Source organism: Oncorhynchus nerka, linkage group LG20 (assembly GCF_034236695.1).
Source record: "Oncorhynchus nerka isolate Pitt River linkage group LG20, Oner_Uvic_2.0, whole genome shotgun sequence".
NCBI classification, from domain to species: Eukaryota; Metazoa; Chordata; class Actinopteri; order Salmoniformes; family Salmonidae; genus Oncorhynchus; species Oncorhynchus nerka.
This window is the reverse complement of record NC_088415.1, coordinates 21,686,066-21,711,847: the sequence shown is the minus strand read 5'-3', so window position 1 is coordinate 21,711,847 and position 25,782 is coordinate 21,686,066. Positions and strand designations below refer to the sequence as shown.

The 25,782-nt window shown below is 44.8% G+C and overlaps 1 protein-coding gene across 11 annotated transcripts in view; it reads right to left on the bottom strand.

Moving 5' to 3' along the window:
• The window catches only part of LOC115102051 (membrane-associated guanylate kinase, WW and PDZ domain-containing protein 1-like), a 221,262-nt gene that overhangs the window by 108,309 nt on the left and 87,171 nt on the right, over nucleotides 1-25,782 (bottom strand). For all 11 annotated transcript variants that reach the window (XM_029621581.2, XM_029621582.2, XM_029621572.2 and 8 more), the window contains exon 2: nucleotides 17,725-17,841. In XM_029621581.2, the coding sequence (XP_029477441.1) occupies nucleotides 17,725-17,841 (117 nt within the window). The remainder of the gene's footprint in view (nucleotides 1-17,724; nucleotides 17,842-25,782) is intronic.

Here is a 25,782-nt window from a genome sequence, read left to right as displayed (position 1 = left end):
TTCTTTAAGAGGCTCCTCTGTCCTCCACTCGTTGCCTGTATTAATGGCACCTGTTTGAACTTGTTATCAGTATAAAAGACACCTGTCCACAACCTCAAACAGTCACACTCCAAACTCCACTATGGCCAAGACCAAAGAGCTGTCAAAGGACACCAGAAATAACATTGTAGACCTGCACCAGGCTGGGAAGACTGAATCTGCAATAGGTAAGCAGCTTGGTTTGAAGAAATCAACTGTGGGAGCAATTATTAGGAAATGGAAGACATACAAGACCACTGATAATCTCCCTCGATCTGGGGCTCCACGCAAGATCTCACCTCGTGGGGTCAAAACGATCACAAGAACGGTGAGCAAAAATCCCAGAACCACACGGGGGGACCTAGTGAATGACCTGCAGAGAGCTGGGACCAAAGTAACAAAGCCTACCATCAGTAACACACTACGCCGCCAGGAACTCAAATCCTGCAGTGCCAGACGTGTCCCCCTGCTTAAGCCAGTACATGTCCAGGCCCGTCTGAAGTTACTTACAAATAAGGTGAATGCACCAATTTGTATGTCGCTCTGGATAAGAGCGTCTGCTAAATGACTTAAATGTAAATGTAAGTTTGCTAGAGAGTATTTGGATGATCCAGAAGAAGATTGGGAGAATGTCATATGGTCAGATGTAACCAAAATATAACTTTTTGGTAAAAACTCAACTTGTCGTGTTTGGAGGACAAAGAATGCTGAGTTGCATCCAAAGAACACCATACCTACTGTGATGGGGGTGGAAACATCATGCTTTGGGGCTGTTTTTCTGCAAAGGGACCAGGACGACTGATCCGTGTAAAGGAAAGAATGAATGGGCCATGTATCGTGAGATTTTGAGTGAAAACCTCCTATCAGCAAGGGCATTGAAGATGAAACGTGGCTGGGTCTTTCAGCATGACAATGATCCCAAACACACCGCCCGGGCAACGAAGGAGTGGCTTCGTAAGAAGCATTTCAAGGTCCTGGGGTGGCCTAGCCTGTCTCCAGATCTCAACCCCATAGAAAATATTTGGAGGGAGTTGAAAGTCTGTGTTGCCCAGCAACAGCCCCAAAACATCACTGCTCTAGAGGAGATCTGCATGGAGGAATGGGCCAAAATACCAGCAACAGTGTGTGAAAACCTTGTGAAGACTTACAGAAAACGTTTGACCTCTGTCATTGCCAACAAAGGGTATATAACAAAGTATTGAGATAAACTTTTGTTATTGAGTAAATACTTATTTTCCACCATAATTTGCAAATAAATTCATAAAAAATCCTACAATGTGATTTTCTGGATTTTTTTTCTCACTTTGTCTGTCATAGTTGAAGTGTACCTATGATACAAATTACAGGCCTCTCTCATCTTTTTAAGTGGGAGAACTTGCACAATTGGTGTCTGACTAAATACTTTTTGCCCCACTGTATGTATGTGAAAGCATGGGTTGAGTTGCTAGATTGTAAAGGTCCATTAAGTTTGGACTGGGACTAGATGCTGAGCTACAAAGAGGACTAGAGCATGGTTGAGAGATGTAGACCCAGAGTTACGCTAGATAAGCAGGGCAGGCCCATACCTGAATGAATACAGCTGCCTGCTACGTAGGGTTTATCCAACCTGCCCACCAACCATGTGAGCTGCCCTGGGGGGCAGGACTACAGCTCTAACTTGGTTTATTCACTCACCACCGGAGAAGGCCACACCAAAGAAACATTGATACAAGTAACCAATGAAGAGAAAAACTGATTTAGCTCTAATCAGTAATAGTATGATCTAGATGTGTTGACATTAGTCTAGTCCGTAGTAAAACTGTAATTTGAGTGATTATTACGTGAATGTTTTTCTTGAAAAGAAAATGACTCATCTCCTCTAACAACCAAATGATGGGTTGAGAAATGACATTGGCAATAATATTCATAACGTAGCCTACATCAAAGTCTGAAACGCTGGAGAAATCTTAAGTTATTTGGCACGACAATGAGTGAGAACAAGACAGAGAGAGAGAGCATTAACAATAACAATACTAACAATAACGTTAACATTAACAATAACGTTAACATTAACAATACTAACATTAACAATAACGTTAACATTTTATTTTTTATTTTTTATTTCACCTTTATTTAACCAGGTAGGCTAGTTGAGAACAAGTTCTCATTTGCAACTGCGACCTGGCCAAAATAAAGCATAGCAGTGTGAACAGACAACACAGAGTTACACATGGAGTAAACAATTAACAAGTCAATAACACAGTAGGAAAAAAAGGGGGGAGTCTATATACATTGTGTGCAAAAGGCATGAGGAGGTTGGCGAATAATTACAATTTTGCAGATTAACACTGGAGTGATAAATGATCAGATGGTCATGTACAGGTAGAGATATTGGTGTGCAAAAGAGCAGAAAAGTAAATAAATAAAAACAGTATGGGGATGAGGTAGGTAAAAATGGGTGGGCTATTTACCGATAGACTATGTACAGCTGCAGCGATCGGTTAGCTGCTCAGATAGCAGATGTTTGAAGTTGGTGAGGGAGTTAAAAGTCTCCAACTTCAGCGATTTTTGCAATTCGTTCCAGTCACAGGCAGCAGAGAACTGGAACGAAAGGCGGCCAAATGAGGTGTTGGCTTTAGGGATGATCAGTGAGATACATTAACAATACTACCATTAACAATAATGTTAACAATAACAATACTAACATTAACAATAACGTTAACATTAACAATAACATTAACAATACTAACATTAACAATAACGTTAACAATACTAACATTAACAATAACGTTAACAATAATAATACTAACAATAACGTTAACAATAATAATACTAACATTAACAATACTAACATTAACAATACTAACATTAACAATCATGTTAACACTAACAATACTAACATTAACAATAATGTTAACATTAATAATAACGTTAACAATAATAATACTAACATTAACAATAACGTTAACATTAACAATACTAACATTAACAATAACGTTAACATTAACAATATTAACATTAACAATAACGTTAACATTAACAATACTAACATTAACAATAACGTTAACATTAACAATATTAACATTAACAATAACGTTAACATTAACAATAAAATTAACAATACTAACATTAACAATAATGTTAACATTAACAATAACATTAACAATAATAATACTAACATTAACAATATTAACATTAACAATAACGTTAACATTAACAATACTAACATTAACAATAACGTTAACATTAACAATACTAACATTAACAATAACGTTAACATTAACAATACTAACATTAACAATCATGTTAACACTAACAATACTAACATTAACAATAATGTTAACATGAATAATAACGTTAACAATAACGTGAACAATAATGTTAACATTAACAATAACATTAACAATAATAATACTAACATTAACAATATTAACATTAACAATAACGTTAACATTAACAATACTAACATTAACAATAACGTTAACATTAACAATACTAACATTAACAATAACGTTAACATTAACAATACTAACATTAACAATAACGTTACCATTAACAATACTAACATTAACAATAACGTTAACATTAACAATACTAACATTAACAATAACATCAACATTAACAATACTAACATTAACAATAACGTTAACATTAACAATACTAACATTAACAATAATGTTAACATTAACAATACTAACATTAACAATACCGTTAACATTAACAATACTAACATTAACAATAACGTTAACATTAACAATACTAACATTAACAATACTGTTACCATTAACAATACCTTTAACATTAACAATACTAACATTAACAATAACGTTAACATTAACAATACTAACATTAACAATAATGTTAACATTAACAATACTAACATTAACAATACCGTTAACATTAACAATACTAACATTAACAATAATGTTAACATTAACAATAACATTAACAATAATAATACTAACATTAACAATAACGTTAACATTAACAATACTAACATTAACAATAATGTTAACATGAATAATAATGTTAACAATAACGTGAACAATAATGTTAACATTAACGATATTAACATTAACAATAACGTTAACATTAACAATACTAACATTAACAATAACGTCAACATTAACAATACTAACATTAACAATAACGTCAACATTAGCAATAACGTTAACATTAACCATACTAACATTAACAACACTAACATTAACCATACTAACATTAACAATACTAACAATAACGTTAACATTAACCATACTAACATTAACAACACTAACATTAACCATACTAACATTAACAATACTAACATTAACAACACTAACATTAACCATACTAACATTAACAATACTAACAATAACGTTAACAATACTACACTGTCATGGTAGATGTTTCCATGGGAAGGTACCATTTCCAAACATGTTACTGTAGATCTCACCTGCGTCGCTAAAGCTACCCACAAAACCCTGGCTTCAGTGGATGAACACCAAATGACACCCACAATGTGTCTCTATAGCACTGAAGACTAGTGAAACAGAATAGGATAGTAGCCCGATGTAGACAACAAAGGGAGCCAAGCAGAGGGAAGGATGGAGCCAAGCAGAGGGAAGGATGGAGCCAAGCAGAGGGAAGGATGGAGCCAAGCAGAGGGAAGGATGGAGCCAAGTAGAGGGAAGGAGGGAGCCAAGCAGAAGGAAGGAGGGAGCCAAGCAGAGGGAAGGATGGAGCCAAGCAGAGGGAAGGATGGAGCCAAGTAGAGGGAAGGAGGGAGCCAAGCAGAAGGAAGGAGGGAGCCAAGCAGAGGGAAGGATGGAGCCAAGCAGAGGGAAGGAGGGAGCCAAGCAGAGGGAAGTAGGGAACCAAGCAGAGGGAAGGAGGGAGCCATGCAGAGGGAAGGAGGGAGCCATGCAGAGGGAAGGAGGGAGCCAAGCAGAGGGAAGGACGGAGCCATGCAGAGGGAAGGAGGGAGCCATGCAGAGGGAAGGAGGGAGCCATGCAGAGGTAAGGAGGGAGCCATGCAGAGGGAAGGATGGAGCCAAGCAGAGGGAAGGATGGAGCCAAGCAGAGGGAAGGAGGGAGCCAAGCAGAGGGAAGGAGGGAGCCAAGCAGAGGGAAGGAGGGAGCCAAGCAGAGGGAAGGAGGGAGCCAAGCAGAGGGAAGGAGGGAACCAAGCAGAGGAAAGGAGGGAAGCAAGCAGAGGGAAGGAGGGAGCCAAGCAGAGGGAAGGAGGGAGCCAAGCAGAGGGAAGGAGGGAGCCAAGCAGAGGGAAGGAGGGAGCCAAGCAGAGGGAAGGAGGGAGCCAAGCAGAGGGAAGGATGGAGCCAAGCAGAGGGAAGGAGGGAGCCAAGCAGAGGGAAGGAGGGAGCCAAGTAGAGGGAAGGAGGGAACCAAGCAGAGGAAAGGAGGGAACCAAGCAGAGGGAAGGAGGGAGCCAAGCAGAGGGAAGGAGGGAGCCAAGCAGAGGGAAGGAGGGAGCCAAGCAGAGGGAAGGATGGAGCCAAGCAGAGGGAAGGAGGGAGCCAAGCAGAGGGAAGGAGGGAGCCAAGCAGAGGGAAGGAGGGAGCCAAGCAGAGGGAAGGATGGAGCCAAGCAGAGGGAAGGATGGAGCCAAGCAGAGGGAAGGAGGGAGCCAAGCAGAGGGAAGGAGGGAGCCAAGCAGAGGGAAGGAGGGAGCCAAGCAGGGTGAAGGAGGGAGCCAAGTAGAGGGTAGGAGGGAGCGGCTGCTATTTTTAGTGTTTCAGAATTAATAATTTCTCACCCTGTGATCCTCTGATTGTTTGGTGAGAAATTATAGATGGCCACATGAACATTTCCTGTCTCCCATCAATCAGGATGTAGCCTATCATACCTTCCGCCTGGAGGTAGCTGGCCGAACTCACTAACACACACACAGACAAACACAATATACTGCATGTATGTTAACAAACACTATCATAAGATCACACACATACACACAATACAGGAGTCACACAAACACTATCATAAGATCACACACATACACACAATACAGGAGTCACACAAACACTATCATAAGATCACACACATACACACAATACAGGAGTCACACAAACACTATCATAAGATCACACACAAGGGAGTCAAATATCTCAAGAAATCTGACAGAAACAGTGAATCTTAGTTCATCATCAATAGTTTATTTTTGGGGGATTTTGCCAATCCTCCAAAACACGATAGTAACATAATTGCAGTCCATCAACCACCATTCATTCCATATCACTAGATTCCTTGGAAGAATGTCATGATGCTTTCCTGCTCTATTAATAGTAGGGAGAGATTGGATATGGTTTATTCAGACATGTGTGCTCTCTGTTCTCTCTCTCTCTGATCCCTAGACAGTTATGGCTCCCAAATTGGCCCGATCGGCAGGATGGAGAGCAGATCGGCGGGATGGAGAAGGCAGGACTAGAGTCCACCTCTGAGCCAATGAGCTAGTCAACGAGGAAGTGATACACTCAGAGAGTAAGCCTCATCAGACTGCACTCTGGGAAGAGAGTGATCTAACCAATCAGAATGATCCCTAAAAACTGACCTAAAGACAACCTTGACCTAAAAAGGGGTCTCTTCAGTCAAAACTGGTCACCATGGATATGTTAAAAATGATACACTGTTTCCTTATACTGTAGCTTCTTTGAAAATCCCACTGTAAATATGGTTTTGTTGAGTAACTTAATTCAAACATGCATCATTGTAGCACTCAAATTATTCCATTTTATATGTATTTCTGAATCCTGGTGATTGGGCTTGCTTGATTGAATAGGGCCCCAAACTGCATTTCTATCTTGGAAATATCTGGTATCAGAATGAATGGTGGATGACTTTACACAGACCTGCTATCAGAATGAATGGTGGATGACTTTACACAGACCTGCTATCAGAATGAATGGTGGATGATTTTACACAGACCTGCTATCAGAATGAATGGTGGATGACTTTACACAGACCTGCTATCAGAATGAATGCTGGATGACTTTACACAGACCTGCTATCAGAATGAATGTTGGATGACTTTACACAGACCTGCTATCAGAATGAATGGTGGATGACTTTACACAGACCTGCTATCAGAATGAATGCTGGATGACTTTACACAGACCTGCTATCAGAATGAATGGTGGATGACTTTACACAGACCTGCTATCAGAATGAATGGTGGATGACTTTACACAGACCTGCTATCAGAATGAATGCTGGATGACTTAACACAGACCGTTATGGTCCTAGGTGTAGACTCTAGTGACAAATCAAAACCAATGGAATATCAAGCATTTCGCTACACCTGCAATAACATCTGCTAAATATTAGTTTGATCTTAAGACCATCCAATTGCTCCTTGGTGTAAAACAACCTCATAGAAAGTAAAAATCATCACTATATCAGCAGAAGCAGAAGGTCCCAGAGTAAGGAGATAAATATTTGAGATTGTTTTGGATGATCTGCACATTGGTATAAGGAATAGTAAAGTCAAATGCTGCCACCCCCAGTGCCCTCCACCACCCACTCCTACTGCTGGGTTGTCAATCACACAAAGTGTGTGTGTGTGTGTTTACATCATTGGGGTTTAATACGGCTTCAAAAGACATATGATGCATTACCCACACACATACATACATACACACAATCCGCCTACACACACACATACATACGCACACACAACAACACACACTACTCAGCACCTGTCATCATGTCATTAAAATGCACAAACACATTTGCCCAACTTCCTTGACGCTATCGCTTTGACGTTACCATTCCGCTATCGCTTCTTCCTCTCGTACCGAATGCCTAGATTTGTTAGCGCAGGCGCTAGTCTGGCTACATGAAGGAAATATTAACCGAGTGACCGTGAAAAGCAGGCTAACAGAAGCTTGTGCCCATCCATTAGAGGACTGAATGACCAACATTAGCATGAGGCTCTCCGGCAGCACCCTGCAATGCAGCGACACACACAATGGCGAGTGCCACGCTTCCCCCCTGCCATTCCCCCAGAAAAGCCCTTTTGTTCCCACAGCATCTGGACCTGACTTCCATGCATTCTGGGGCTGGTGACCCCCCTCTCCCCCTCTTCTCCTATCCACCCCTTTTGAAAAACCTACTCTGCCTCCACAGCAACCCCCCCTCTCTATCCTACTCTGCCTCCACAGCAACCCCCCTCTCTAGCCGTGCTTCTACACCTGCATTGCTTGCTGTTTGGGGTTTTAGGCTGTGTTTCTGTACAGCACTTTGAGATATCAGCTGATGGTACGAAGGGCTATATAAATAAATGTGATTTGATTTGATATCCAACTCTGTCTCCACAGCAACCCCTCCTCTCTATCCTACTCTGCCTCCACAGCGACCCCCCTTTCTATCCTACTCTGCCTCCACAGCAACCCCCTCTCTATCCTACTCTGACTCCACAGTAATCCCCCTCTCTATGCTACTCTGCCTCCACAGTGACCCCCTCTCTATCCTACTCTGCCTCCACAGAACCCCTCCTCTCTATGCTACTCTGCCTCCACAGCGACCCCCCCTCTCTATACTAGTCTGCCTCCACAGCAACCCCCATCTCTATCCTACTCTGCCTCCACAGCAACCCCCCTCTCTATCCTACTCTGCCTCCACAGTAATCCCCCTCCACAGCAACCCCCATCTCTATGCTACTCTGCCTCCACAGCGACCCCCTCTCTATACTACTCTGCCTCCACAGCTGCCTCCACAGACCCCTCCTCTCTCTCCCCTACTCTGCCTCCACAGCAACCCCTCCTCTCTATTCTACTCTGCCTCCACAGCAACCCCCTCTCTATACTAGTCTGCCTCCACTGCAACCCCCATCTCTATCCTACTCTGAATCCACAGTAATGCCCCTCTCTATGCGACTCTGCCTCCACAGTGACCCCCTCTCTATCCTACCCCCTCTGCCTCCACAGCGACCCCCCTCTCCTACTCTGCCTACTAGTCTGCCTCCACAGCAACCCCCCTCTATCTCTATCCTACTCTGCCTCCACAGCCACCCCCTCTCTATCCTACTCTGCCTCCACAGTAATCCCCTCTCTATGCTACTCTGCCTCCACAGTGACCCCCTCTCTATCCTACTCTCTAATACTACTCTGCCTCCACAGCAACCCCCCATCTCTATACTAGTCTGCCTCCACAGTGACCCCCTCTCTATCCTACTCTGCCTCCACAGCAACCACCCCTCTCTATCCTACTCTGCCTCCACAGTAATCCCCCTTTCTATCCTACTCTGCCTCCACAGCAACCCCCTCTCTATACTAGTCTGCCTCCACAGTGACCCCCTCTCTCTATCCTTCTCTGCCTCCACAGTAATCCCCCTCTCTATCCTGCATCCACAGAACCCCTCCTCTCTATTCTACTCTGCCTCCACAGCAACCTCCCCTCTCTATACTAGTCTGCCTCCACAGCAACCCCCATCTCTATCCTACTCTACCTCCACAGCAACCCCCTCTCTATCCTACTCTGACTCCACAGTAATCCCCCTCTCTATGCTATTCTGCCTCCACAGTGACCCCCTCTCTATCCTACTCTGCCTCCACAGTAATCCCCTCTCTATGCTACTCCCCCTGCCTGCCTCCACAGCGACCCCCCTCTCTATACTAGTCTGCCTCCACAGCAACCCCCTCTCTATCCTACTCTGCCTCCACAGTAATCCCCTCTCTATGCTACTCTGCCTCCACAGCGACCCCCCACTCTATCCTACTCTGACTCCACAGTAATCCCCCTCTCTATGCTACTCTGCCTCCACAGCGACCCCCTCTGTATACTACTCTGCCTCCACAGCAACCCCCTCTCTATCCTACTCTGCCTCCACAGCGACCCCCTCTATCTCTATCCTACTCTGCCTCCACAGCAACCCCTCCTCTCTCTCCTACTCTGCCTCCACAGCAACCCCTCCACAGCAACCCCCTCTCTATTCTACTCTGCCTTCACAGCAATCCCCCCTCTCTATACTAGTCTGCCCCCTCTCTACCTACTCTGCCTCCAACCCCCCCTCTCTATCTCTATCCTACTAGTCTGACTCCACAGCCACCCCCCCTCTCTATCCTACTCTGCCTCCACAGTAATCCCCCTCTCTATGCTACTCTGCCTCCACAGTGACCCCCCTCTCTATACTACTCTGCCTCCACAGCAACCCCCATCTCTATACTAGTCTGCCTCCACAGTGACCCCCTCTCTATCCTACTCTGCCTCCACAGCAACCACCCCTCTCTATCCTACTCTGCCTCCACAGTAATCCCCCTTTCTATCCTACTCTGCCTCCACAGCAACCCCCCTCTCTATACTAGTCTGCCTCCACAGTGACCCCCTCTCTATCCTTCTCTGCCTCCACAGTAATCCCCCTCTCTATCCTATCCTGCATCCACAGAACCCCTCCTCTCTATTCTACTCTGCCTCCACAGCAACCTCCCCTCTCTATACTAGTCTGCCTCCACAGCAACCCCATCTCTATCCTACTCTACCTCCACAGCAACCCCCTCTCTATCCTACCTCTGACTCCACAGTAATCCCCCTCTCTATGCTATTCTGCCTCCACAGTGACCCCCTCTCTCTATCCTACTCTGCCTCCACAGTAATCCCCTCTCTATGCTACTCTGCCTCCACAGCGACCCCCTCTCTATACTAGTCTGCCTCCACAGCAACCCCCTCTCTATCCTACTCTGCCTCCACAGTAATCCCCCCCATCTCTATGCTACTCTGCCTCCACAGCCCCCTCTACCCCCTGCACTCTATCCTACTCTGACTCCACAGTAATCCCCCTCTGCCTCTATGCTACTCTGCCTCCACAGCGACCCCCTCTGTATACTACTCTGCCTCCACAGCAACCCCCTCTCTATCCTACTCTGCCTCCACAGCGACCCCCTCTCTATCCTACTCTGCCTCCACAGCAACCCCTCCTCAGCAACCCCCCTCTCTCTCTCTCCTACTCTTCTGCTCCACAGTAATCCCCTCTCTATGCTATTCTGCCTCCACAGCAACCCCTCTCTATTCTACTCTGCCTTCACAGCAATCCCCCACAGTAATCCCCCTCTCTATACTAGTCTGCCTCCACAGCGCCCCCTCTCTAACCCCCTCATCTCTATCCTACTCTGACTCCACAGTAATCCCCACAGCAACCCCCCTCTCTATGCTGCCTCCACTCTGCCTCCCACAGTGACCCCCCACAGTCTCTATCCTACTCTGACTCCACAGTAATCCCCCTCTCTCTCCTACTCTGCCTCCACAGCAAACCCCCTCAACCCCCCCATCTCTATCCTACTCTGCCTCCACAGCGACCCCCTCTCTATACTACTCTGCCTCCACAGCTCTATCCTACCTGCCTCCACAGTCTCTCTCTACTCTGCCTCCACAGCAACCCCTCCTCTCTATTCTACTCTGCCTCCACAGCAACCCCCCTCTCTATACTAGTCTGCCTCCACTGCAACCCCCATCTCTATCCTACTCTGAATCCACAGTAATGCCCCTCTCTATGCGACTCTGCCTCCACAGTGACCCCCCTCTCTATCCTACTCTGCCTCCACAGTAATCCCCTCTCTATGCTACTCTGCCTCCACAGCGACCCCCTCTCTCTATACTAGTCTGCCTCCACAGCAACCCCCATCTCTATCCTACTCTGCCTCCACAGCCACCCCCTCTCTATCCTACTCTGCCTCCACAGTAATCCCCCTCTCTATGCTACTCTGCCTCCACAGTGACCCCCTCTCTATACTACTCTGCCTCCACAGCCCCCCTCTCTATGACCCCTCCTCCTCTCCTACTCAGCCTCCACAGCAAACCCCCTCTCTATATCCTACTCTGCCTCCACAGCAACCCCCCATCTCTATACTAGTCTGCCTCCTCCACAGTGACCCCCTCTCTATCCTACTCTGCCTCCAGCAACAACCACCCCCCTCTCTATCCTACTCCACAGCAACCCCCCCTCCACAGTAATCCCCCTTTCTATCCTACTCTGCCTCCACAGCAACCCCCCATCTCTATACTAGTCTGCCTCCACAGTCTATCCCCCTCCACTCTCTATCCTACTCTGCCTCCACAGCGAACCCCTCCTCTCTCTCTACTCTGCCTCCACAGCAACCCCCTCTCCTACTCTGCCTCCACAGCAACCCCCATCTCTAATCTGCCCCTCTCTCTATCCTATCCTACCACAGCACCCCCTCTCTATCCTACTCCCTCCACAGTAATCCCCCCATCTCTATACTACTCTGCCTCCACAGCACCCCTCTCTATCCTACTCTGCCTCCACAGAACCCCTCCTCTCTGCCTCCATTCTATCTACTCTGCCTCCACAGCAACCCCCTCTCTCTCCTACTACCTGCCTCTGCCTCCACAGCGACCCCCTCTCTATCCTACTCTGCCTCCACAGCCCCTCTCTATCCTACTCTGCCTCCACAGCGACCCCCCTCTCTCCTACTCCTTCTTCAGACTGCCCACACCTCCCTAGCCACCCTTTTCTTTCAGTTACAGAGTGCAGCAGTCTCTGGCTCCTTGAAAAGAAGGTCTGTGTAATAGTGGGCCTTACACAAAGCCTGCAAATTAAAAAATGAAGAAAAAAAAGCTCCACGGCTACTTGCCATCTGTCCCTCTGGTTTGGACGTGCCTGACCTAGTGTGCCTGCCTCTCCCTCCCTTTCCTTCACCTCATCCCCACCCCCAACTCCCAACCTCCAAACCCACTCTCCCTTCTCCTTCCTTCACCTCATCCCCACCTCAACCTCCAACCCCTCCCCATCTCCCCTTCCTTCACCTCATCCCCACCCTCATCCCCACCCCCAACCTCCAACCCCACCTCCCCTTCCTTCACCTCATCCCCACCCCCAACCTCCAACCCCACCTCCCCTTCCTTCACCTCATCCCCACCCCCAACCTCCAACCCCTCCTCCCCTTCCTTCACCTCATCCCCACCCCCAACCTCCAACCCCACCTCCCCCGATTCCCTTTTTAGCTTATATACACACCATCAACCACAATCACATTCTGCCATGCATTTCCCTCCTTGCTCCCCTGCATACATCACAGGCTTCACCGAACGGATGGTAGACGGCGACAATGAAGGAGACGGAGAAGGATAGAATAAGAAGAGCTGCCACTTGCCTGGATGTGGAGAGACGGAGCCAGTGAATCAAGCCGTAATCCTTTCTTTGTGTGAGCTGCAAACAGAGAAATTTGTCTCCCAACAATGATTTCCCCAGCTCGGCGGTGGAGTAGAAAATGGGAAAGCGAGAGAGTGAGGTTGAATGAGAGGGAGGCAGAGAGTGAGAGAGAGAGAGCAGAAACGGAGGGACAGCAGGAGCGTGTGACAGAGAGAGAGCAGAAACGGAGAGACAGCAGGAGCGTGTGACAGAGAGAGAGCAGAAACGGAGGGACAGCAGGAGCGTGTGACAGAGAGAGAGCAGAAACGGAGAGACAGCAGGAGCGTGTGACAGAGAGAGAGCAGAAACGGAGAGACAGCAGGAGCGTGTGACAGAGAGAGAGCAGAAACGGAGAGACAGCAGGAGCGTGTGACAGAGAGAGAGCAGAAACGGAGAGACAGCAGGAGCGTGTGACAGAGAGAGAGCAGAAACGGAGAGACAGCAGGAGCGTGTGACAGAGAGAGAGCAGAAACGGAGGGACAGCAGGAGCGTGTGACAGAGAGAGAGCCACCGTCAAGCTACAGGGACGCTGACAATCAGTAGAGGATTTGAAATGAAAGAGAGGGGGCAGAGAGATAATGTGGGGGAGGGATGGAGGGTTGGTCGGTTGGTTTGCTAGGTGACTCTAACACTGGGATAATGCTGAGATAACCTTCATGTTGGAGCAGAGCAGCAGCTGTAGACGTGAGATGGAAATGAATCCCGAGAGAGAGAGCGAGAGAGAGAAGCTTCTCTGTCAATTGTGACATTTGCGGCACATGATAACAAAGGCCATCTGTAGCAGCAGGGCTGGGAAGGAGGGAGAAAGGGAAGGAGGGAGAAAGGGAAGGAGGGGGTGGGGAGTTCACATGGCGAGTGTCCTCTTCCTAGAAACACAAAGCAACACTCGAGCCTGTGGCGGAGAAACAAGCACCTGTTAGAGTCAGGCATGGGGAGACAAGAAGTGGGCAGAGAGACAACAACACATGTGCTGGGAAAGGGGGAGGAGAAGGAGGGAGACAAAGGGAAAGAGAGGACAGAGAAGGAGTGTGGGTCCATTTTATTTCACTGCTTTGGGAGTTAAAAATTTGTCTTGTCATGTCATAGAACCATTTGAGTTTAATTGAAATCGGTGGCATGGAACTGGGAGAAAGAGAGAGAGATGTTGAGAGAGGAAAAAACACAAACATGGACAGACATGATTAGGGTTGCCAAATTCCAGTAACTCCAGAAATCCTGGTTGGAGGGTTCAGGATTTCCTGCTTCCGGGAATTTTCCAACTGGGATTTCTGAAAAACCTATCCAGAAGTTTAATTTTAGGGCCAGACCATTTTAATTTCAGATTTAATCAAATAAGAAGGAGTATTTCCTATGAATGATTAAACAGGGGCTCATCTTTGTGCATTTATCAATGGCTATATCCAGGGGCAACTATCTGACTAAGCACTGGTCTCTCTGGCTCCATTTATTTTAACCATCCCTCTTCTCCACATTACTCTGCCCAGGGTTCCCCACTGAAATACAGGTGAACGTGTGAAGGCAACAAGAATTGCATGTGTGTTTATCTACAATCGCTTGTCTTTCCCCTAGGAAGGAGATCAAGATTCCAAAAGCAGTCAGTGGTGTAGTGCTTAGCCAACTCCCTGATCATGCCATGGCATAAATAGTGTATGTTTGGCAAGAAATCGCTCTAACCACTAGACTACCCTGCCCCACTGTTCCTAGGCCGTCATTGAAAATAAGAATTTGTTCTTAGCTGACTTGCCTAGTTAAATAAAAGGAAAAATAAAACACACAAAAAAAAAACAGTCATGTTGGATTTGGTGGACCCGCCAGGACAGTATGGATGTTTTGGGAATTCCTGCTCTTTCTGTCCTCTGAGCCTGGGGCATTTCCCCATCTCCCTGTTGGGATATTTTCTAGAGCTCAACATGTTCATCACATAATCAGGCAGCAAATCTATTTTCAATATATCAGAACATCATAATCCCAGTCAGGCTACCGGGAGAGCAGCTCATAGAGGATTTACCAGTCACAGAGGAGAGAGAGAAAGAGGGATACAGAGAAGAGAGAGAAAGAGGGATACAGAGAGAGAAAGAAGCATACAGAGAGAGGGAAAGAGGGATACAGAGAGTGAACGAGAGAGAGAAGAGGGACAGAGAGAGAGGGAAAGAGGGATACAGAGAGTGGACGAGCGAGAGAGAGAGGAGGGACAGAGAGAGAGAGGGAAAGAGGGATACAGAGAGTGGACGAGCGAGAGAGAGAGGAGGGACAGAGAGAGAGAGGGAAAGAGGGATACAGAGAGTGGACGAGCGAGAGAGAGAGGAGGGACAGAGAGAGAGAGAGAAAGAGGGATACAGAGGTAGAGAGACAAAGAAGGATACAGAGAGCGAACGAGCGAGAGAGAGATGAGGGACAGAGAGAGAGAGGGAAAGAGGGATACAGAGAGTGGACGAGCGAGAGAGAGAGGAGGGACAGAGAGAGAGAGGGAAAGAGGGATACAGAGAGTGGACGAGCGAGAGAGAGAGGAGGGACAGAGAGAGAGAGGGAAAGAGGGAGTGGACGAGCGAGAGAGAGAGGGAAAGAGGGATACAGAGAGTGGACAAGCGAGAGAGAGATGAGGGACAGAGAGAGAGAGAGAAAGAGGGATACAGAGAGTGGACGAGCGAGAGAGAGAGGAGGGACAGAGAGAGAGAGGGAAAGAGGGATACAGAGGTAGAGAGACAAAGAAGGATACAGGGAGAGAAATAAGGATGCAGGAGAGAGAAAGAGGGATACAGAGAACGAGAGAAAGAGGGATACAGAGAGAGAGAAAGAAGGATACAGAGAGAGAGAAAGAAGGATACAGAGAGAGAGAAAGTAGGATACAGAGAGAGAGAAAGAAGGATACAGAGAGAGAGAAAGAAGGATACAGAGAGAGAGAAAGAAGGATACAGAGAGAGAGAAAGAAGGATACAGAGAACGAGAGAAAGAAGGATACAGAGAGAGAGAAAGAAGGATACAGAGAGAGAGAAAGAAGGATACAGAGAACGAGAGAAAGAGGGATACAGAGAGAGAGAAAGAAGGATACAGAGGGAGAGAAAGAAGGATACAGAGAGAGAGAAAGAAGGATACAGAGAGAGAGAAAGTAGGATACAGAGAGAGAGAAAGAAGGATACAGAGAGAGAGAAAGAAGGATACAGAGAGAGAGAAAGAAGGATACAGAGAACGAGAGAAAGAAGGATACAGAGAGAGAGAAAGAAGGATACAGAGAGAGAGAAAGAAGGATACAGAGAGAGAGAAAGAGGGATACAGAGAGAGAGAAAGAGGGATACAGAGAGAGAGAAAGAGGGATACAGAGAACGAGAGAAAGAGGGATACAGAGAGAGAGAAAGAAGGATACAGAGAGAGAGAAAGTAGGATACAGAGAGAGAGAAAGTAGGATACAGAGAGAGAGAAAGAGGGATACAGAGAGAGAGAAAGAGGGATACAGAGAGAGAGAGAAAGAGGGATACAGAGAGAGAGAAAGAAGGATACAGAGAGAGAGAAAGAGGGATACAGAGAGAGAGAAAGAAGGATACAGAGAGAGAGAAAAGAAGGATACAGAGAGAGAGAAAAAAGGATACAGAGAGAGCGAATGGGAGAAAAAGAGAGACAAAAAATAAAATAGGTAAAGCCACACACACACACACACACACACACACAGTTTCACATCCCAGATGCATAAAGAGGTGCTGTGTGGTAGGAAAGGGAATGTCTCTCTCCACTGATGGGATTTTGCTTGTGACTGAGACATGTGATCATGAAAACAACGTCCCCACTGAGAACATCACAACAGCCACACACACATGCAGCCAAACACACACTCACACACATGAGCAACTGCTGTCAGGTCCTTGACAATATACACTGTGGTTGATTAGCAGGGCTTCATTGATTCAGAGGAAGGTTCACGGCCTATCCACAACAGACCACTCGACCAGAATATTTTGAATATAAAGCTCCACTTTCAAAAACATACTATTCAAATGTATCAGCGACTACATGGAGTAAACTGTCACATAATGTTGTACTGCAGAAGTGTACCATGCCCAGCACCAATCACATCCAACAGATAATGAGCTGACCTCACAGTACACAGTTGTCTGCTCTGGCATCCACCCAGGTCATTGGCCCACCGCACCACACACTGTACTGTAGTTAAGTGAAACATCTGGGAGGGCAGATTTCCAGTGTCGGGAGGACAAGTGGATCACTGGCGTTCCAAAAACCCAGGACATTTTTATTCGATTACGGTACATCTGAATGGCTTATTTGTGTCTACTCACTTAGAAAAATGGGTTTTTGGGCAGTCCCCATAGGGGATTTGATTCCATATAGAACCCTCTCTGGAAATGGTTCTACATGGAACCCACAGCCGAAGAACCCTTTAAGGTCCTAGATAGCACCTTTTTTTCTAAGAGTGTATGTTCCTTTATGGGTGGGGTGGGGTGGGGGGGTATTATGAGGAGTTAGAGGGAAAGATGAGGTGGGGTGAAAGGGGAGGCAGAGAAGGAATATTGTGAGGATGATGAGGAGTTTTAGGAGGAGGAACACGAAGATGAGACTGAAGATTAGGGGGTGGAACTCACAAGGCATAGCATGGTGGTAGAGGTTAGCTCTGATGGTCTGTTGGAGCTCATGGTCAGGGGAGGACTTCTGAAACCTCAGGCTCAGGTAGTGCTTCAAGTCCTTGTTCAGCTTGTTACCTGCGCAGGGAAACCACACAGGAACAATGGTTACGCCTCATTTCATAATACACAATTTGCATAGAAAATTTGAACATTTTGTGTGCCAGGTGTTGGATCTGTATGTGCTTCAGCCCACTCCTCTGACTATTGTTGTCATGCCATACATGTGTTGTTTACCAAGGAATTACATGTTTCTTTTGGTTTCACAAGTAGCACATGTAATTCCTGTCTGGCAGTGGCAGTATATTCATTACACTCTGGTGAAGTCATCATTTTGGGACCAAATCAGAGCTGGTTGATTAGCAGCAGTGAATGTTTCAGCTGCCACATAGCTGATGGACCTCACCACGTCTGCTCAACTTCACCCATAGGCACACAGAGAGAGAGAGAGAGAGAGAGGAGGAAGGAAGAAGAAAAGAGAAAGACAGAAATAGATAGAGAGAAATTGTGAGAGGGGGAAGTAGAGAGAGCGAGAGAGAGAGAAATGGAGAGAAAGAGAAAGATAAGACAGAAATGCACAAACAGCAAGCGAGGTGGGCTGAGGTAATTGAGAACAACAGTTCCCTGATTTGCTAAGAGCTGCCAGGTTCAGTCAGCGTCTGTCCAATCAGAGCCCCTGACGCGCTCCCTCTCTGCTGTGTTTGAATGAAGCCCTCAGTCTCCCAGAAGGAGAGGAGTCACAATGGGGCCAGATGGCCAGGGCTCTCTCTCACGCCAGGGTCTCATTTAGGACCGTTTAATGATCTCCAAATATATCATCCATGTCTGGGGAGCTGGCCAGCCATTTTGGGGGCATTGGCCAGCATCTCTCCACACAGACCCCTGACCATGATGGAAGCTGCTTATTAATATATATTGTAATGACACTATTCAATGTGTATAGATCGTTAAAAACATAATACAACAAGTTTAACATGAACAGTCATATTAAATAAAAAAATATATTTATTTGTTATAATGTTTTGAAGAAAATGGGGTATTTTATAGCTACAATATGTAACTTTCTGGGTGACCCGATCAAATTTGCATAGACATGTGAGTTATAGATCAGTTCTATGTGTGATATTTCTATGCTTCCCGTTCTTAAGCGCTTTAGATGGTACAATGATTATCGACACAATGATTGCTTGTTTTGTCACAAACTGAAATTAGGCAAACTATTTGAATTTTAGCAACCAGGAAATGGCAGAGCTTTTTCTGCATAGTGCATCTTTAAATGGCTGGTTATATTATTAGAAAGGAAAAGTTTAGTTCTTCATAGCTAAAATGTGTTCACCATTTGAGAGTATATACCACTTACTAGTAGCCACTTAAAGTTCAGCAAATCAGCTACTCAGAGATGAATTCATCTTCTGATTAGAACTAATCAACTAATTGAGGTTATGATTATTATTTGACCCTCTGATTAGTTGGAAACAAAAATGATTTTGGAACAAATGTCTGCTCATAGATGTAGAACAGAACAGATTGGCCTATCGAATAAAATAGATATAGAACTGTTTCAGACAGACAGACATCTGTCACACAGCCGTGTGGCCCTGCATCACCTCATCTTCCCATGGACTCACACAGCTTAACCACAGACCACACATAAATCTATGTCCACCCCAACCAGCATGTTCACAACTTACAGTACAGACTCACTTTCAGTTTTACCAATGCAACACCCACAACCCTAATGCAACCTCTGACCTATATACACTTAGAAAAAAAGTTTCCAAAAGGGTCCTGCAGCTGTACTTACAGGACCTTCAAACTCCACTCTGGACCTGGAAGCCAGTTCCACTGCATGTTTTCCCATTGTTCCCCTCTAACCAGGAACTGATTTAGACCTGGGACACCAGGTGTGTGCAGTTAATTATCAGGCAGAACAGAAAACGAGCTGGCTCCCAACCTCGTGGGGTAAGAGTTGACTACCCCTGCAGAAGTAGACGCCTTTGTGGGGAAAAAATGGCTCTACCTCGAACCAAAAGGGTTCTTCAAAAGGTTATCCTACAGTATACACTTTCTAAGAGTGTACTGTATACCCGAGGCACAGCATCTCAATGCTAGAGGCGTCACTACACACCCTGGTTTGATCCCGGGTCATATCACAACCGGCCGTGATCGGGAGTCCCATAGTGCGGCGCACAATTAGCCCAGCATCGTCCGGGTGAGGGAAGGGTTTGTAAATAAGAATTTGTTCTTAACAGACTTGCCTGGTTAAACAAACACATAAAGAAATATAGCACCAAGGAGTCCTCACAAATACAGCATCAAAGGGAACATGATCAAATTACCATTCCATCCCAGAGAATAAACAACAATATTCAGTTCAGCCTAAACTCATAGAAATACAACCATTACATGTTGTCAGGGTAGGAATCTGAAACACTGCCCAGCAGCTAGCGTGCTCTGCTGTATTTTTCCGTTCCCCTACACACACAGCCCTCTGTGTAATTCTGTGCGAGCAAAGCACAGTCAGGTAATTGTTACCTAGCAACCAGCCAGTCCTGACAACCATCGTTATGGTCCCTGCTAGGCAAGCAGCCTGCATTCAGACTAAAAACATTTAGAAATACAAGCTAGCACAAACACACATCAGTGTGCACACACACACATCAGTGTGCGCACGCACGCACGCACGCACACACACACACACGCACAAACACACACACACACAAGTCAATGGACAAGGTTTACTCCTCTAAAACATGGGTACATTAGATGTGTCATAGGGATAAAATGTCTTATAATCGCTATCATCAGAATAGTCGTATAGATGTGATTTACCATCACTCATGAAAAATACTCAACATCTTCCTCAATCCTGAGCCCCAGTAGGATCCCCTGGGTGGGGACCACCATTAGGTATTACATCACCTCTCCTGTGGCTGGGGAGAGCTGGTACAGAGGTGGAACAGAGCAGGCAGGGTGCAGGCAGCCCAGGTGTCATGCCCCATCAATGATGAAGTCATCAAATATTTAAGATTTTCAAGGATATACAGCCATGTGCAGCAGGGATTATTTAAAACACAGTGTGTGTGTGTGTGTGTGTGTGTGTGTGTGTGTGTACCTGCATGAGATTGAGAGTGTGTACGTGCTGCTGTTTCTCTCTCTCCACACAGACACAGTTAAATAAACACACAGAGAAATTCCGTGCACATTTGCACGCACAGGAATGAGACAAGCATGACCACTGCTAACATTTACCAAATCGAAAATCAACGCAACCGCCATACATACACACACAAGAGACGTTGATGTTTCAATATTCTTCGATTGTCCTGATCCCATTTTTGATAGACAATGAGTTCATCAGTGATGGAGTGGGAAGCCGAGGCAAATCCCTCCAAGAACACTCTGCCCCAGATAAGGAGTTGAGGAACACACAGAGGTCAAGGAGACATCTCTACACACACACAGTCTCTGCTTCTCCCTGACAGACATGAAGGGTGCATTCATAAATTCACTCTTGCTATCTACTCCGATTTCAGAGCACTCTTGTCTGAGTGTGCCAGAGTGCAGAATAACTGATGAATTTACAAATGCTGAAAACCCACTGAATATGTCCGGTGTTAGGGAGGAGGTGAGGCCACTCGGAGGAGTGTGGTATCAGGAAAACAACCTCTCACTCAATGTCAACAAAACAAAGGAGATGATCGTGGGCTTCAGGAAACAGCAGAGGGTGCACCCCCCTATCCACATCGACGGGACGGTAGTGGAGAAGGTGGAAAGTTTTAAGTTCTTTGGCGTAGGTCAGTACAGGTGCATCAAAGCTGGAACCGAGAGGCTGAAAAACAGCTTCTATCTCAAGGTCATCAGACTGTTAAACAGCCATAACTAACACAGAGGCTGCTGCCTACATACAGACTCAAATCATTGGCCACTTTAATAAATGGATCACTAGTCACATTAAATAATGCCAATTTAATCATGTTTACATATCTTACATTACTCATCTCATACTGTATTTTAATATCATCTATTGCATCTCGTCTCTGCCGCTCGGCCATCGCTCATCCATATATTTATATGTACATATTCCTATTCCATCCCTTTAGATTTGTGTGTATAAGGTAGTTGTGGAACTGTTAGACTACTTATCAGATATTACTGCACTGTTGGAACTAGAAGCACAAGCATTTCGCTATACTCACATTAACATCTGCTAACCATGTGTATGTGACTAATAAAATTTGATTTGATTTTAAACGTAGGCAAAAAACAGAATTAAATTGTTGCCAGCAGCACAGTTAGTCACCAACACTCTGGGTAACATGAAAAGAGCCTAATCAGCTCTGCTAAGGTGAGAAAAATTGAGTGAGGTGTTCTCTCATTTGTGTGTGGAAATAGCTAGCAAGCTAACTAACTTCAGCCAGTTATCTTGGGTGCTTGACTGCCATTGTGAGGTCAGAATGCTCCAATCAACCCTACTCCTTGGCCAGAGCGTCCAGTTTACAAACCCCCCTATCCACATCGACGGGACGGTAGTGGAGAAGGTGGAAAGTTTTAAGTTCTTTGGCGTAGGTCAGTACAGGTGCATCAAAGCTGGAACCGAGAGGCTGAAAAACAGCTTCTATCTCAAGGTCATCAGACTGTTAAACAGCCATAACTAACACAGAGGCTGCTGCCTACATACAGACTCAAATCATTGGCCACTTTAATAAATGGATCACTAGTCACATTAAATAATGCCAATTTAATCATGTTTACATATCTTACATTACTCATCTCATACTGTATTTTAATATCATCTATTGCATCTCGTCTCTGCCGCTCGGCCATCGCTCATCCATATATTTATATGTACATATTCCTTGACTGCCATTGTGAGGTCAGAATGCTCCAATCAACCCTACTCCTTGGCCAGAGCGTCCAGTTTACAAACAGACAATATGACAAGGCTCTGAATTTACGAACAGCCAGAGCGCACTCTGAGCGCTCTCTGACACTCCAGAGTGAATTTACAAACACACCCGAACAGAACAGAAACACCAGGGTTAATTCTTAATTGAGTTGGCAATGGCTCTTTACTTCAAATTCAATTCTGGAAATGTAATTTAATTGGAACACCCCACAGGTAGCAGAATTGGAATTGAATTTGAATTAAAGGAAGCGTAATTTATTTAAATGGAATTCAATGAAATTCAAACTGCTTATTTATTCTACACATCACCATAGTAATGTGTATTTTGACATCATGAATGTTTACCATTTCAATACCATGTAGCATAACGTTGAAACATTTCATTTTTAAAACTCATACTTCCAAAACAGTTTGAAATAAATACAGTGGTCTGGAAATATTCTATAATATTTAAAAATTCCCTTAAACATGTTAAATACATTTCCAAGAGACCAAGCAGACCAGGCTGTGGTTTGGGATTTAAGTAGTCAATGAAAGAAGTAAAACAATTCTTCCTTAGTTGTACATTTTCTCAAAATCTAATGGTACAGCCTAGACTTGATCCAATATCTTAGTAGTTGAGCATGTTATTACACCAACCTTGTGAAATTGACAAACTGACACATTTTCATTTTCTTTAAAAACAACTTTATATCGAAGGAGTGTTTTTGATTTGACAGCCTGCACATGCTCAGTTCAGCGCGGTTAGACACGAGGACGTGTTTCTACGCATGAGCTTAACTAACCAGTGTTTCTGCCTATCTTCATACAGTACTGTCTTTGACTGCAGTTTGGAAGGAAACAATCTAACGTCTCATGACAATGAAAAATACTGTTTGACATATTTGAGTTATAATCAAACTAATATTGGAAATGGTATGTGTATTCTTTGCATTAATAACCTCAATTCGGATGACAATTTATACATTAACGAGTCGGCAGCTCTGGACATTCTGCTTACTCTGTACCAGGCCCTAGTCCCTGGGACTCGAAAGTGGAAGCTACGGCACAAAAAAGGCAGACGTGCAGGCATCCTGACTAGACGACACTGGAAAGCAAATAAACCGCCTCTACCATCCGTTCTGTTGGCAAACAGTCCAGTCACTAGAGAACAAACTGGATGAGCTCTGTTCGAGACCAGCCTATCAACGGGAAAAGAAAAGGAGAGCTGCACACTCTAGGAGCTCAGACGCAATAGTTTAATATCAATGTTTGAAAACCAAGCTGTCTTCATCAGGGTATATTGAGTAACAATGCGGGTCACTAGTTTATATAGAGTTTGAAAGGACACACACAGGTGTCTATAATCATGGCCAGCTGTGGCTTGATTTCATTGGTTGATTTACAGATATAAATAGAACATGTAAAAAGAATGAATGGATAAATATGATCATAGATACAACTTGGCTGCATAGGCCTACAAAACATTATTTACAATAGATGACAAAAACACAAGAATCACAAGAATGGCTTCAGATCAAAGACTACATTGAGACCTCGAAGGGAGCAAGGGTCTTTAAATTAAAGATCCAGGCAGCCTCTCGTTTTAACAGCCAATTGTCAAGGTCACCCCCTCTCCTAGGGAGGGTGATCTGTTTTATGCCGATATAGCAAAGGACCAACATAGAGTGGTTCACTTCCAAAAAGTGGGCCGCAAATGGGTACATCGAGTTTTCCACCTAATGGTGCTACGATGCACAGAGATTCTTACTTTTAGTTTGCTCTTCATTTTGCCCACATCATTTTTACCACAAGGACAAGTTATAAGATAAATAACTGCCTTAGTGGAACACGTGATAACACCTTTGATTGGGATCTGTTTGCCTGTTTGGGGGTGTTTGAAGGATCTACATTGGTAAGTGCCATTGCATTGAGCGCAGCCATTACACTTGTAGTTTCCACCTGGCGCAAGGAGACGTTGTGCGGGGGTATTTTGGGTATTTTGGGTATTTTGGGATGGTAAATCAGAGGTTACCAATTGAGAATGCGACCAATGGAGGGTCCAGAAACACATTACCGATACTGTCATCGGATCTTAGAATGTGCCAATGTTTGTGAACAATTCCCTTAATTTGTTCAGAGCACATGAATAGCGCGTAGTAAGAATGCAATAATGCTTCTTTTTGCGAGACTTTGCTTGAAAGAGATTATGTCTCGATTTGTTTTGTATTTTCTCAACGGCAGTATTGATCTGACCATTTTAGGACCCCCTTTCGTTGAATTTTCTTTGCATCACAGCCATGGTTCTGTGGAAATCTGATTGTTTTTGCAAATTCTTTTGATTAGACAGAATTGCCTGTAGGGTAAGCTGTTTTTCAAGGGAAGCAGGTGACAGCTATCAACACTCAACAAACTGTTACAATCAGTGGGTTTCCTGTAAATATCTGTGTATAGAACATTATCCTCACACAAAATCAAAAGATCAAGGTAACTTACTTGTTGTGTGTCAGATTGCATAGTGAATCTCAGGTGCTCAGAACAAGAGGTAAGAAGCATGGAATGCCTGGAGCTGTTTTGTAGTATCACCCTCCATAAAACCAAAATATCATCAATGTACCGTTTCCAAATAATAATGTTTTTTGAGAGGATTGACGATTTATTGTTTCACCATGCATCCCACGTACAAATTAACCAAGTTAGGAGCCATAGGGGGTCCCATAGCAGTACCCTTCATCTCGATAAAAAAACACGTTTGAAACATCAAATAGTTGTGTGTGAGTACTATTTCAGCCAATGTTAGAATACATGACCTGGGGGGTAGTTCAATTGGGTCACGTTGCAAAAGAAAATGTTCCATGGCATCAATACTTCCCTCATGTGGAATATTAGTGTATAACGACTAAACATCAAAAGTTAATAACAAGGTATTCTTGTGTTTTTGCTATCTATTGTAAAGAATGTTTGTAGGCCTATGCAGCCAAGTTGTATCTATGATCATATGTAATCAATTCATGCTTCCTTTTTTCCTTTTTTTTTTTACATGTTCTATTTATATAAATCAACCAATGAAATCAAGCCACAGCTGGCCATGATTATAGACACCTGTGTGTGTCCTTTCAAACTCTATATAA